This window comes from Anas platyrhynchos, chromosome 33, assembly GCF_047663525.1.
Source record: "Anas platyrhynchos isolate ZD024472 breed Pekin duck chromosome 33, IASCAAS_PekinDuck_T2T, whole genome shotgun sequence".
In the NCBI taxonomy this organism is placed as follows: Eukaryota; Metazoa; Chordata; class Aves; order Anseriformes; family Anatidae; genus Anas; species Anas platyrhynchos.
The window spans coordinates 8,791,865-8,803,348 of NC_092618.1; the positions used below are offsets into that span (position 1 = coordinate 8,791,865).

At 62.9% G+C, this 11,484-nt stretch overlaps 1 protein-coding gene across 1 annotated transcript; it reads left to right on the plus strand.

The window, feature by feature from the left end:
• The first annotated feature begins 571 nt into the window (after positions 1–571).
• Positions 572–6,227, plus strand: LOC140000213 (latent-transforming growth factor beta-binding protein 4-like). The gene is made up of 6 exons (XM_072030012.1): positions 572–1,124; positions 1,203–1,525; positions 2,258–2,323; positions 2,801–2,929; positions 4,498–4,647; positions 5,818–6,227. The coding sequence occupies exons 1-6, from the start codon at positions 814–816 to the stop codon at positions 6,225–6,227; spliced, it is 1,389 nt and encodes a 462-aa protein (XP_071886113.1). The 5' UTR covers positions 572–813.
• The last annotated feature ends 5,257 nt before the right edge of the window (positions 6,228–11,484 follow it).

Sequence of the window (11,484 nt, forward strand, 5' to 3'; positions counted from 1 at the left end):
GGGGCCGTGGTCCCCATCATCCCCCACCCCACCTTGTCCCCCCCCCATGCTTGGGGTCCCCCCGGTGTCCCCGCAGATGTGGACGAGTGCCAGGAGCATGGGGCCGAGTTGTGTGGGGCCGAGCGCTGCGAGAACCTGCCCGGATCCTACCGCTGCGTGCCCCCCTGCCAGCCCGGCTACCGGCCCCGGGACGGCGGGGGGTGTGAGGGTACGGGGCCATAGGGACGGGGACAGGGCCATGGGGATGGGGATGGGGCCATGGGGACGGGGATGAAGCCATGGGGATGGGGACGGGGCCATGGGGATGGGGATGGGGCCATGGGGACGGGGATGAGGCCATGGGGATGGGGATGGGGCCATGGGGATGGGGATGGGGCCATGGGGATGGGGATGGGGCCATGGGAACGGGGATGGGGCCATGGGGATGGGGATGGGGCCATGGGGATGGGGACAGGGCCATGGGGACGGGGATGGGGCCATGGGGACGGGGATGGGGCCATGGGGACAGGGACTGGGGCACGGGGATGGGGATGGGGGTACGGAGAGGCTGAGGGGACCCTGAGGGGCCATGGCATGGGGGACATCAGGGACAAGCCAATGGGGCACAATAGGGACAAAGCTATGGGGGACATGGAAAAAACAACGGGGATGCTGGGGACAAGCCAATGGGGTCGAGGTGCAGGGGGACTTCTCTATGGGGTCAGGATGGGGATGGGCAGCAGGGGACATCAGGGACAACACCACGGGAGATAATGGGGACAAAACGATGGGGGACATTGGGGACAAGCCAATGGGGCCACTGGGGACAAGCCAATGGGGTCGAGGTGCAGGGGGGCTTCTCCATGGGGTCAGGATGGAGACGGAGAGCAGGGACCATCGGGGGACAGTGGGGACCCCCCCATGGGGCTGAGCTTTTGGGGGACGGCTCCACGCTCCCCCCCCCAATGTCCCCACCGCCCCCTCCCCCCAAAAAAACGTCACCTCCCCGCTTGCAGACGAGGACGAGTGCGCCGAGGGGGGGTCCCGCTGCGGCCCCCACGCCGCCTGCCACAACCTCCCCGGCTCCTTCCAGTGCGCCTGCCACCAGGGCTACGAGGCCGCCCGGCACGGCCACCACTGCCAGGGTACGGGGACAGCGGGGACAGCAGGGGGGGGACACCCAGAGTGACACTGAGCCCCCCCCCTTCGTGTTTCCCCCCCAGACGTGGACGAGTGCGCGACGCTGCCGGGGGTGTGCGGGGCGGCGCGCTGCGAGAACGTGGACGGCTCCTTCCTCTGCCTCTGCCCCGACGGGGGGCACGAGTTCGATCCGGTGACGGGGACGTGCGGGGGACCCCCCCCAGCGACCCCACTCCTCCGGCCCCCCCCGGAGCCGTGGAAGCCCCCCCGGGCTTGGCGGCGTGCTTCAGCCCCGCCTGCGGGGTGCTGGCGCCCAACGTCAGCCGGCAGCAGTGCTGCTGCAGCGTGGGGGGCGCCTGGGGGGTCCGCTGCCCCCCCCCGAGGCCGTGCCCCACGCCTGGAACCGGTGGGGACATGGGGACGCTATGGGGGGGGGAGGGGATTGGGGATGGCATGGGGTGGGAAGGGATTGGGGTGGGAGTGGGATTGGGGATGGGGATTGGGATTGGGGATGGGGACGGGGATAGGGATGGGGATGGGGATGGGGATGGGGATGGGGATGGGGATGGGGATGGGGATGGGGATGGGGATGGGGATGGGGATTGGGATTGGGATGGGAAGGGATGGGGATAGGACTGGGATGGGATGGGATGGGATTGGGATTGGAGTGGAGTGGGATGGGATGCGATTTGGGATGGGATGGGATGGCGATGGGATTGGAGTTGCAATTGGGACTGGGATGGGATGGGATTGGGATGGAGATAGGATTAGGATTGGGATGGGATTGGGATAGGATTGGGGGGGTGGAGATGGAATTGGGATGGGGTTGGTGATGGGATTGAGATAGATTGGGATTGGGACTGGGATGGAATGGGGATGGGATGGGGATGGGATGAGGATGGGACTGGGATTGGGGTGGGAAGGGATTGGGATGGGTTTGGGGTGGTGATGGGATTTGGGATGGGGATGGGGATGGGATTGTAAAGGGATTGGGATTGGGGTGGGTATTGCCAGGGATTAGGACTGGGATGGGATGGGATTGGGATCGGGGTGTGGATGGGGACAGGGATGGGCTGGGGATGGGGTCAGGATGGTGCCAAGGTGCAGGGGGGGTGACACCTCTGTCCCCCCCCCCAAGCCGAGCACCGAGCCCTCTGCCCCCACGGGACCGGCCAGACCACGGGGCCCCAGGGCTCAGCAGCAGGTCAGTGCGGCCGCGGGGGGGGCACAGCGATGGGGCCCCCCCCATTTGGGGGCTCCCTCCGTTTAGGGACTCCCCCCCCTACTCAGGGGCTCCCCCCTGTATTTAGCGGTTCCCCAATGTTGGGGATGCCCCCCCATTTTGGGGATGCCACCCCTGTTTTGGGGCTCCCCCATTTATGGGATGCCCCCCATTTTGGGGACTCACCCCCCCTAATTTGGGAATGGCCCCCATTTGGGGGACTCACCCCTCCCATTTTGGGGATGTCCCCATTTTTCAGGGTGCCCCCTCAATTTGGGGATGCCCCCCCTATTTTGTGGGGTTACGCCCCTCCCCTTTTGGGTGCATCCCGCCTATTTTGGGGCAATACCCCCCCTATTTTGGGGTTCCCCTCCTATATAGGGGCTCCCCCGTTTCGGGGGTGCCCCCCCCAATTCCGAGGACCCTCCCCCTGACGTCGCCCCCCCCCTTACCCCCCAGATGTGGACGAGTGCCGGGTGTTCGCGCCGCAGCTGTGCCGGGGGGGGGTCTGCATCAACGCCGCCCCCGGCTTCAGCTGCTACTGCCCCAGCGGCTACTACTACGAGCAGGAGCACCTGCAGTGCGTGGGTGAGCACCCAGCACCCCCAGCACCCCCCCAGCACCCCCCCAGCACCCCCAGCACCCTGACCCCAGCACCCCCAGCACCCTACTTGTGCCCTGGGTGCACCCTGCCTGCACCCTGAGCACCCTACTTGCATCCTGAGCACCCTGAGCACCCTGCCTGCACCCTGAGAGCACCCTACTTGCACCCTGACTGCACCCTAAGAGCACCCTGTGCACCCCGAGCACCCTACTCGCACCTTGAGCACCCTGCCCTCAGCACCCTGAGCACCCTGCCAGCACCCCCAGCACCCCCAGCACCCCCAGCACCCTGACCTCAGCACCCTAATTGTGCCCTGGGTGCACCCTGCCTGCACCCTGAGCACCCTGAGCACCCTAATTGTGCCCTGAGTGCACCCTGAGCACCCTCTTTGCACCCTGAGCACCCGACTTGTGCCCTGACTGCACCCTGAGTGCGCCCTACCTGCACCCTGAGCACCCTAATTGTGCCCTGAGTGCGCCCTACTTGCACCCTGCCTGCACCCTACTTGCACCCTGAGAGCACCCTGAGCACCCAGCCAGCACGCTGAGCTCCCTACCTGCACCCTGAGCACACAACCTGTACCCAGAAAGCACCCTAAGAGCACCCTGGCTGCACCCTGAGCACCCTCTTTGCACCCTGAGCACCCAACTTGTGCCCTGCCAGCACCCTACCTGCACCCTGAGCACCCTGCCTGCACCCAGCCAGCACCCTGAGCACCCAACTTGCATCCTGAGCACCCTGAGCGTGCCCTGTCTGCACCCTGAGCACCCAACTTATGCCCTGAGTGCACTCTACCTGCACCCTGAGCACCCTACTTGCACCCTGCCAGCACCCTGAGCACCCTGCCTGCACCCAGCTCACACCCTGAGAGCACCCTGCCCACACCCTTCCAGCACCCTGCCAGCACCCTGAGCACCCTACTTGCACCCTGCCTGCACCCTGAGCACCCTGCCAGCACCCAGCCAGCACCCTGAGCACCCAACTTATGCCCTGAGTGCACCCTACTTGCACCCTGAGCACCCAACTTGTGCCCTGCCAGCACCCTGCCTGCACCCTGAGCACCCTAATTGTGCTCTGAGTGCACCCTGGCTGCACCCTGAGCACCCTCTTTGCACCCTGAGCACCCAACTTGTGCCCTGAGTGCGCTCTACCTGCACCCTGAGCACCCTACTTGCACCCTGACTGCACCCTGAGCACCCTGCCTGCACCCAGCTCACACCCTGAGCACCCTGCCCACACCCTTCCAGCACCCAGCCAGCACCCTGAGCACCCTGAGCGTGCCCTACCTGCACCCTGAGCACCCTAATTGTGCTCTGAGTGCACCCTCCCTGCACAATACCTGCACCCTGAGCACCCAACTTGTGCCCTGAGTGCACCCTCCCTGCACCCTCAGCACCCTGCCTGCACCCTGTCTGCACCCCGAGCACCCTACTCGCACCCCAAGCACCCTGCCCTCAGCCCCCCGAGCACCCTTCCAGCCCCCCGAGCCCCCTTCCAGCCCCCCCCCCCGTGCCCCCCACCCCCTTGCCGACCACCACCGCCCCCCCCCCAGATAACGACGAGTGCCAGGACGAGGACGCGGAGCCGTGCATCGGGGGCCGCTGCGTCAACACGGTGGGCTCCTACTTCTGCTCCTGCGCCCCCCCCCTGGTGCTGGACGGCTCCCAGCGCCGCTGCGTCACCAACGACACCCGCGCCATGGGTGAGGCCACCCCCTGTCACCCCCCCCGTGTCACCGTCACCCCCCCCGTGTCGCCCTGTCCCCACGTGTCCCCATATCCCTGCCCTATGTCCCCGTGGCCCCCCATCCCCGTGTCCCGGCACTGTCCCCTGATGCCCCCCCCGTGTCCCCATGTCCCACATCCTGATGTCCCACGTCACCGTGTCCCCACGTCCTGTGTCCCCATACCCCCATGGCGCTGTATCCCCCATGTCCCCAAATCCCCGTGTCCCCGTGTCCCCATGTCCCACATCCTGATGTCCCACGTCACCGTGTCCCCACGTCCTGTGTCCCCATACCCCCATGGCGCTGTATCCCCCATGTCCCCAAATCCCCGTGTCCCTGTGTCCCCATGTCCCACGTCGCCTCCCCTTGTCCCACATCCCCCTGTCCCACGTCACCATATCCCCGTGTCCCCATGTCCCCATGTCCCACATCCCTTCATCCCAGTGTCCCCCATTGTCTCCCCACATCCCACATCACCTCCCCATGTCCCCACCTCACTGTGTCCCCATGTCCCCGTGTCCCCATGTCCCCACGTCCCTATGACCCCACAGCCACGTGGCCCCATAGCCTCATGTTGCCATGCACCCGTGTCCCCTACGGCCCCTTGTCCCCTCGTCCCCATGTCCCCATGTCCCTAAGGCCCTATAGCCTCACATCCCTGTGTCCCCATGTCCCCCCATGTCCCTGTCCCCCCCCCCATGCCCACGTCCCCATGCCCCCTCCCATGCCCACGACCCCCCCATCCCCTATACCCATGTCCCCATGTCCCCATGTCCCCAAGACCCCACACAGGGGGACCCCCACCCTGCCCCCCTCCTACCCCAGCAATAGGGACCCCCCCCAGACCCCCATAATGGGGACCCCATGGGCACCCCCCAGAGTGGGTCCCCCTTAGACACCCCCCCCATGATTGGGACCCCTTGGACCCCCCCCATAACAGGGACCCCTTTGCCCCCCCCAATAATGGGAACCCCTCCCACCACCCCACAACGCCCCCCCCCTAATGGAGACCCCTTGGGTACCCCCCATATAACAGTGCCCCCCCCACCTCTTTACACCCCCCCCCTTAGCATCCCCAATTTTTAGGACCCCACCCCACAACCTGCCCCCCCCCCATTTTTTTTTCTCCCCCCCCCCCCCCCCCAGATGACTTCGAGTTCCTCTGCAACGTCCTGCGCCCCCCCGGCCCGGGGCTGGGCCCCCCCTACGAATACGGCCCCGAATACCCCCCCCACTACGGGCTGCCCTACGGCCCCCTCCCCTTTGGGGGTCCGGGCCCCCGCCTGCCCCCCCCGGGGCTGCGCGCCGACTACGACCCCTATGGGCTGGGGGGGGGCTACGACCCCCGCGGGGACGCCCTTTACGCCGCCCCCCCCCGCTACGAGGACTTGGAGGATTTCGAGGGGTCCCGCCGGGGCCCCCCCCGCTCCTCCCGGCCCCGCAGCCCCCCCAGCGCCCCCCAGGACCCCCCCCCGTGGCTCTTCCAGCCCCATGGTGTGGCCGAGCGGCCGGGGCGAGCCAGCGAGGATGGTGAGTTTGGGGGGGGGCGGGATTGAGGGGTTTTGGGGGGGGATTTTGTTTTTTTTATGGGGAGGGGGCTGACGGGGACCCCCCCCCGCAGACCCCCGGGACGAGGCGCTGCCGCCGGAGCTGTGCGGGGTGCTGAGCGGCTGCGAGCATGGGCACTGCGTGCGGGTGCCCCAGGGCTTCACCTGCGCCTGCGACCCCGGCTACCGGCTGGACGCGGCACGCGTGGCCTGCGTGGGTGAGACACGGCCTAATCCCGGCCTAATCCGGCCTAATCCGGCCTAATCCGGCCTAGTCCCGGCCTAGTCCCGGCATAATCCCGGCCTAATCCGGCCTAATCCGGCCTAATCCGGCCTAGTCCCGGCCTAGTCCCGGCATAATCCCGGCCTGATTCCGGCATAATCCCGGCCTAATCCGGCCTAATCCGGCCTAGTCCCGGCATAATCCCGGCATAATACGGCCTAATCCGGCCTAGTCCCGGCCTAATCCGGCCTAATCCGGCCTAGTCCCGGCATAATCCCGGCATAATACGGCCTAATCCGGCCTAATCCCAGCCTAATCCGGCCTAATCCGGCCTAATCCCGGCCTAATCCGGCCTAGTCCCGGCATAATCCCGGCCTAATCCGGCCTAATCCCGGCCTGATCCCGGAATAATCCCGGCCTGATCCCGTCCTAATTCCTTCATAATCCCGGCCTAGTCCCGGCCTAATCTGGCATAATCCAGGCCTAATCCCGGCCTGATCCCGGCCTGATCCCAGCCTAATCCTGGCCTAATCCCGGCCTGATTCCGGCCTGATTCCGGCCTGATCCCGGCATAATCCCAGCCTGTTCCCATCCCAATCCCATCCCATCCCAAACCCCAGTCCCAGACCAAATCCCACCCCATCCCATCCCCAATCCCACTTTAATCCAACCCCCAATCCCACCCTAATCCAACCCCAAATCCTACCCCAATCCTACCCCAATCCTACCCCAAATCCCGATCCCATGCCCATTCCATACCCCCAATCCCAATCCCACCCCAATCCCATCCCCACCCCCCCCAATCCCATCTGCAACCCCTTCCCACCCCAGTCCGACCCCAAATCCAATCCCAATCCCACCCCAAATCCCAACTAAATCCCAATCCCGCCCCAAATCCCAACCAATCTCAGTCCCACCCCAAATCCCTTCCCATCCCAACACAAACCCATCCTAATCCCACCCCAATCCCATCCCAAATCTCACCCCAATCCCATCCGCAACCCCTCCCCACCCCAGTCTAACCCCAAATCCAATCCCAACCCCAATCCCACCCCAAATCCTACCCAATCCCAATCAAACCCCAATCCCACCCCAATCCCCCCTCAAATCCCCCCCAATCCCAATCCCACCCCAATCCCATCCCAATCCCCCACAATCCCAATCCCCACCAAAATCCCACCCCAATCCCATCCCCATCCCCCTCAATCCCACCCCAAAACCCACACAATCCCAATTCCACCCCACCCCAATCCCACCCCAATCCCATCCCAATCCCATCCCAATCCCCCTCAATCCCACCCCAATCCCCCCCAATCCCAATCCCACCCCAATCCCCCCCAACCCCCCCCCCAATCCCACCCCAAATCCCACCCCATTCCCCCCCCAATCTCCCCCAATCCCCCCAAAACCCCCCAATCCCACCCCAATCCCACCCCAAATCCCCCCCAACCCCCCTTAATCCCCCTCCCCGACCCCCCCTGACCCCCCCCCTTTTCCCCGCAGACCTCGACGAGTGCTCGGAGGCCGCCCTGTGCCGGGGGGGGCGCTGCCTCAACACCCCCGGCTCCTTCCGCTGCCTCTGCCCCCCCGGCTCTGTCCCGGCGCAGGGACCCCCCCGCTGCATCCCCGCGCGCCCCCCGGCCTGAGCCCCCCCCTCCCCATCCCGGGGGGGGGGCCCTGTATTTATTGTCTGTATATATCGGAGCTGGGGGGGGGGGGGGATGGAGAGACACTGGGGGGCACCGTCCGGCATCCCCCCCCCGCCCGCTGTGGGGTGAGGTGGGGGGGGGGCTCCTGGGGGTGCCCATGGGGGTGCCCGGCCCCCCGCTCCCTCCCCCCCCGTCCATGTGAGCCCCCCCTCACTTCCCCCCCAATTTTTACAGAATAAAGGTTTTCTATAAAATGAGCTGGGGGGGGGGGAGTTCTTTCATCCTAATAGGGTCGGGTGGGGGGGGGGCTGTGGTGTCACAGGGACTGGGACCCCAAATGGGACCCCCCCCTCATGAGTCTGGACCCCTCTACTTGGGACTGGGACCCCTCTATGGGTTTGGGACCCCCCCCAGTGGGACTGGGACCCCCCCCATGTATCTGCTCCCCCCCTCAATGTGTCTGCCCCCCCAATGGGACTGGGAGCCCCCCATGTGTCTGGGACCCCTCCATGGGTTTGGGGACCCCCCCCAATGGGATCAGGATCCCCACCCCAATGGTGCTGTGACCCCCCCCCCCCATGGGTCTGTGACCCCCCAATGGGACCGGGAACCCCCCTATTGGACCTGGGACCCCCCCCATGTGTCTGGGACCCCCCCCATGTGTCTGGGACCCCCCCCCCATGCATCTGGGACCCCCAACCCCCCCCAGTGACCACAGCGAGCCCGTCGCGCTTCGAGCCCCCCGTTTATTGCCCCCCCTCGTCCAGCAGCCCCCCGTCCTCCTCGGGGGGGTCCGGGGGGGGGCGCAGCGCGGCGCTGACCCCGTGCAGCTCCAGCAGCTGCTGGAAGGCCGCCAGCAGCAGCAGCGCCGCCGTCACCCCCAGCAGCAGGTAGGCTGGGGGGGGGGGACACAGCGGTCAGAGACCCCCACCCCCCCGTGGAGACCCCCACCCCATGGAGAGATCCCCATGGAGACCCCCCCCCAATGAAGACCCAATCCGCCATGGTGACCCCATCCATGAAGACCCCGCCACCATGAAGACCCCACCCCAATGGAGACCCAACCACCATGGAGACCCCAACCATGAAGACCCCAACCACCATAAAGACACCACCAGAAAGACCCCACCCCAATGGAGACCCCAACCACGGAGACCCCAACCATGGAGAACCCAACCACCATAGAGACCCCAACCATGAAGTCCCCCAACCACGAAGACCCCAACCACGAAGACCCCAACCATGAAGACCCCACCCCAATGGAGACCGCGCCCCAGTGGAGACCCAACCACCATGGAGACCCCAACCATGGAGACCCAACCACCATAAAGACACCACCCCAATGGAGACCCCAACCACGAAGACCCCAACCACGAAGATCCCAACCATGAAGACCCCAACCATCTAAACCCCAACCATGGAGACCCCAACCATGAAGACCCCAACCATGAAGACCCCAACCATAAAGGACTGTGGTGGTTTTACCGTACTGGGCAGCTAAACCCCACAACCGCTCTCTCACTCCCCCTCCTTTAGATGAGGAGGGGGAGAAGTAAAGCAAAGAACAACTCACGGGTTGAGATAAGGATAATTTAATTAAAGGGAAAATAATTATAATAATAAAATAAAGACTACCGAACTAACAATTTAACTAAGGGGAAATAAAAAGGGAAAGGGGAAAGGGAGGGGAAAAAAGGAAAATAAAAAGAAGGGAGGAAAACAAACAAACAAAATAAATGAAGGCTATATGGAAGTGCAGAGGAAAGAAATTACTCTCTACTTCCCACAAATGAGCGATGATTGACCACGTCCTTGAAGCAAGGCCTCAACGCACGCAGCCGGTGTTCGAGAGGAGGACCGACGTCTTCCAAACGAGAGCCCACCCCTCCTCTCTTCTTCCTGTTTTTCCCCTTTTATTGCTGAGTGTGACATCACATGGTATGGAATATCCCTTTGATTGGTTTAGGCCAGCTGCCCTAGTGATGTTTCTCTCCTCAACTTTTGCCCACCCCCTAGGAGGGTTAGAGAAAGGCCTAATACTGTGCCACTGCTGCTCAGCAGCAGACACAACACTGGTGTGATAACACTGCTGTTCCAGCTACAAGTACAGCGTACGGCACTGTATGGGCTGCTGCTGGGAAAGTTAACATTCCAGCCAGACCCAATACAACCTCCACCCCTTATTCCATAACATTTGTGTCACACTCAGATCCCCATACTTTAGCATACAAGCATCCTCATCATTATTCCTTGTCCTTTAACAGGACAAGGATTTAATAGGACAGGATTAATAGGCAGGTGTATCTTCTCATTCCATAGGTCTTTCTTGGAAAACGTTCATAAGAGCTGTTGATGATTAGGTCTTCATCTGCCAAAGTGGCCACTCAAGGCAGGTGGAGTTGGATGTCTGGACGCGAGCACCAGCTTAGCTCAAGTTCTTGTTGCACTGCCCGGCTCCTTGCAATGATGACCTGTCGTTGATCCTACAGCATCTTCCTACAACATATAACTTAGATTACAGATTAGTTTTCTCTCAGTGTCAAATCTCCTTGAGGCACACACTTGATATCCCCATTCCTTTGCATGACCCACCAGGTATACCCTGGTCCTTGGGCGAAGACAATCCCACGAGTGGGTTTGCCTTTTCCCGAGGCAGGAGCAACCCACACTGCCTTCCCCATCCACCTTCCTACATGCACTACGGGAACTTTAGCTCCTTTCACAGTGTGTAGGGGTTTTGTTTCGGCAGGACCAGCACGGCTGTTAGACCCCCTATTGTTAACTAGCCAAGTGGCTTCTGGTAGATTTGTGTCCCATTGTTTCCATGTCCCAGCACCTAATGCTCGTAACATAGTCTTTAACAGTCCATTGTACCTCTCAACCTTCCCAGAGGCTTGTGGGTGATAAGGGATGTGGTATACCCACTCAATACCATGCCTCTTTGCCCAGGAGGTAACAAGATTGTTTCGGAAATGAGTCCCATTGTCAGACTCAATTCTCTCTGGTGTACCATGACGCCACAATACTTGTCTTTCCAGGCCCAAGATAGTATTTCGGGCCGTGGCATGGTTTACAGGGTATGTTTCCAACCACCCAGTAGTTGCTTCTACCATGGTGAGTATGTACCGTTTGCCTTGGCGGGTTTTTGGAAGTGGTCCAATATAGTCAATTTGCCAGGCCTCACCATATTGAAACCCTAGCCATCTCCCCCTGTTCCAGGGAGATTTTACCTTCATGGCTTTCTTGATTGCAGCACAGGTCTCACACTCATGGGTAACCTGTGTGATGGCTTCAATGGTCAAGTCCACCCCTCGATCACGAGCCCATCTGTAAGTGGCATCCCTCCCCAGATGTCCTGATGTTTCATGGGCCCATCGAGCTACAAACAGCTCAC

What these genes read in the sequence shown, in the direction of transcription:
- LOC140000213 (XM_072030012.1), top strand. Translation starts at nt 814, where the DNA reads ATGGGGTCGAGGTGCAGGGGGGCTTCTCCATGGGGTCAGGATGGAGAC. An exon ending in GTGCCCCACGCCTGGAACCG is followed by an intron (nt 1,526 to 2,257) that starts GTGGGGACATGG and finishes CCCCCCCCCAAG; the next exon opens with CCGAGCACCGAGCCCTCTGC. An exon ending in GGAGCACCTGCAGTGCGTGG is followed by an intron (nt 2,930 to 4,497) that starts GTGAGCACCCAG and finishes CCCCCCCCCCAG; the next exon opens with ATAACGACGAGTGCCAGGAC.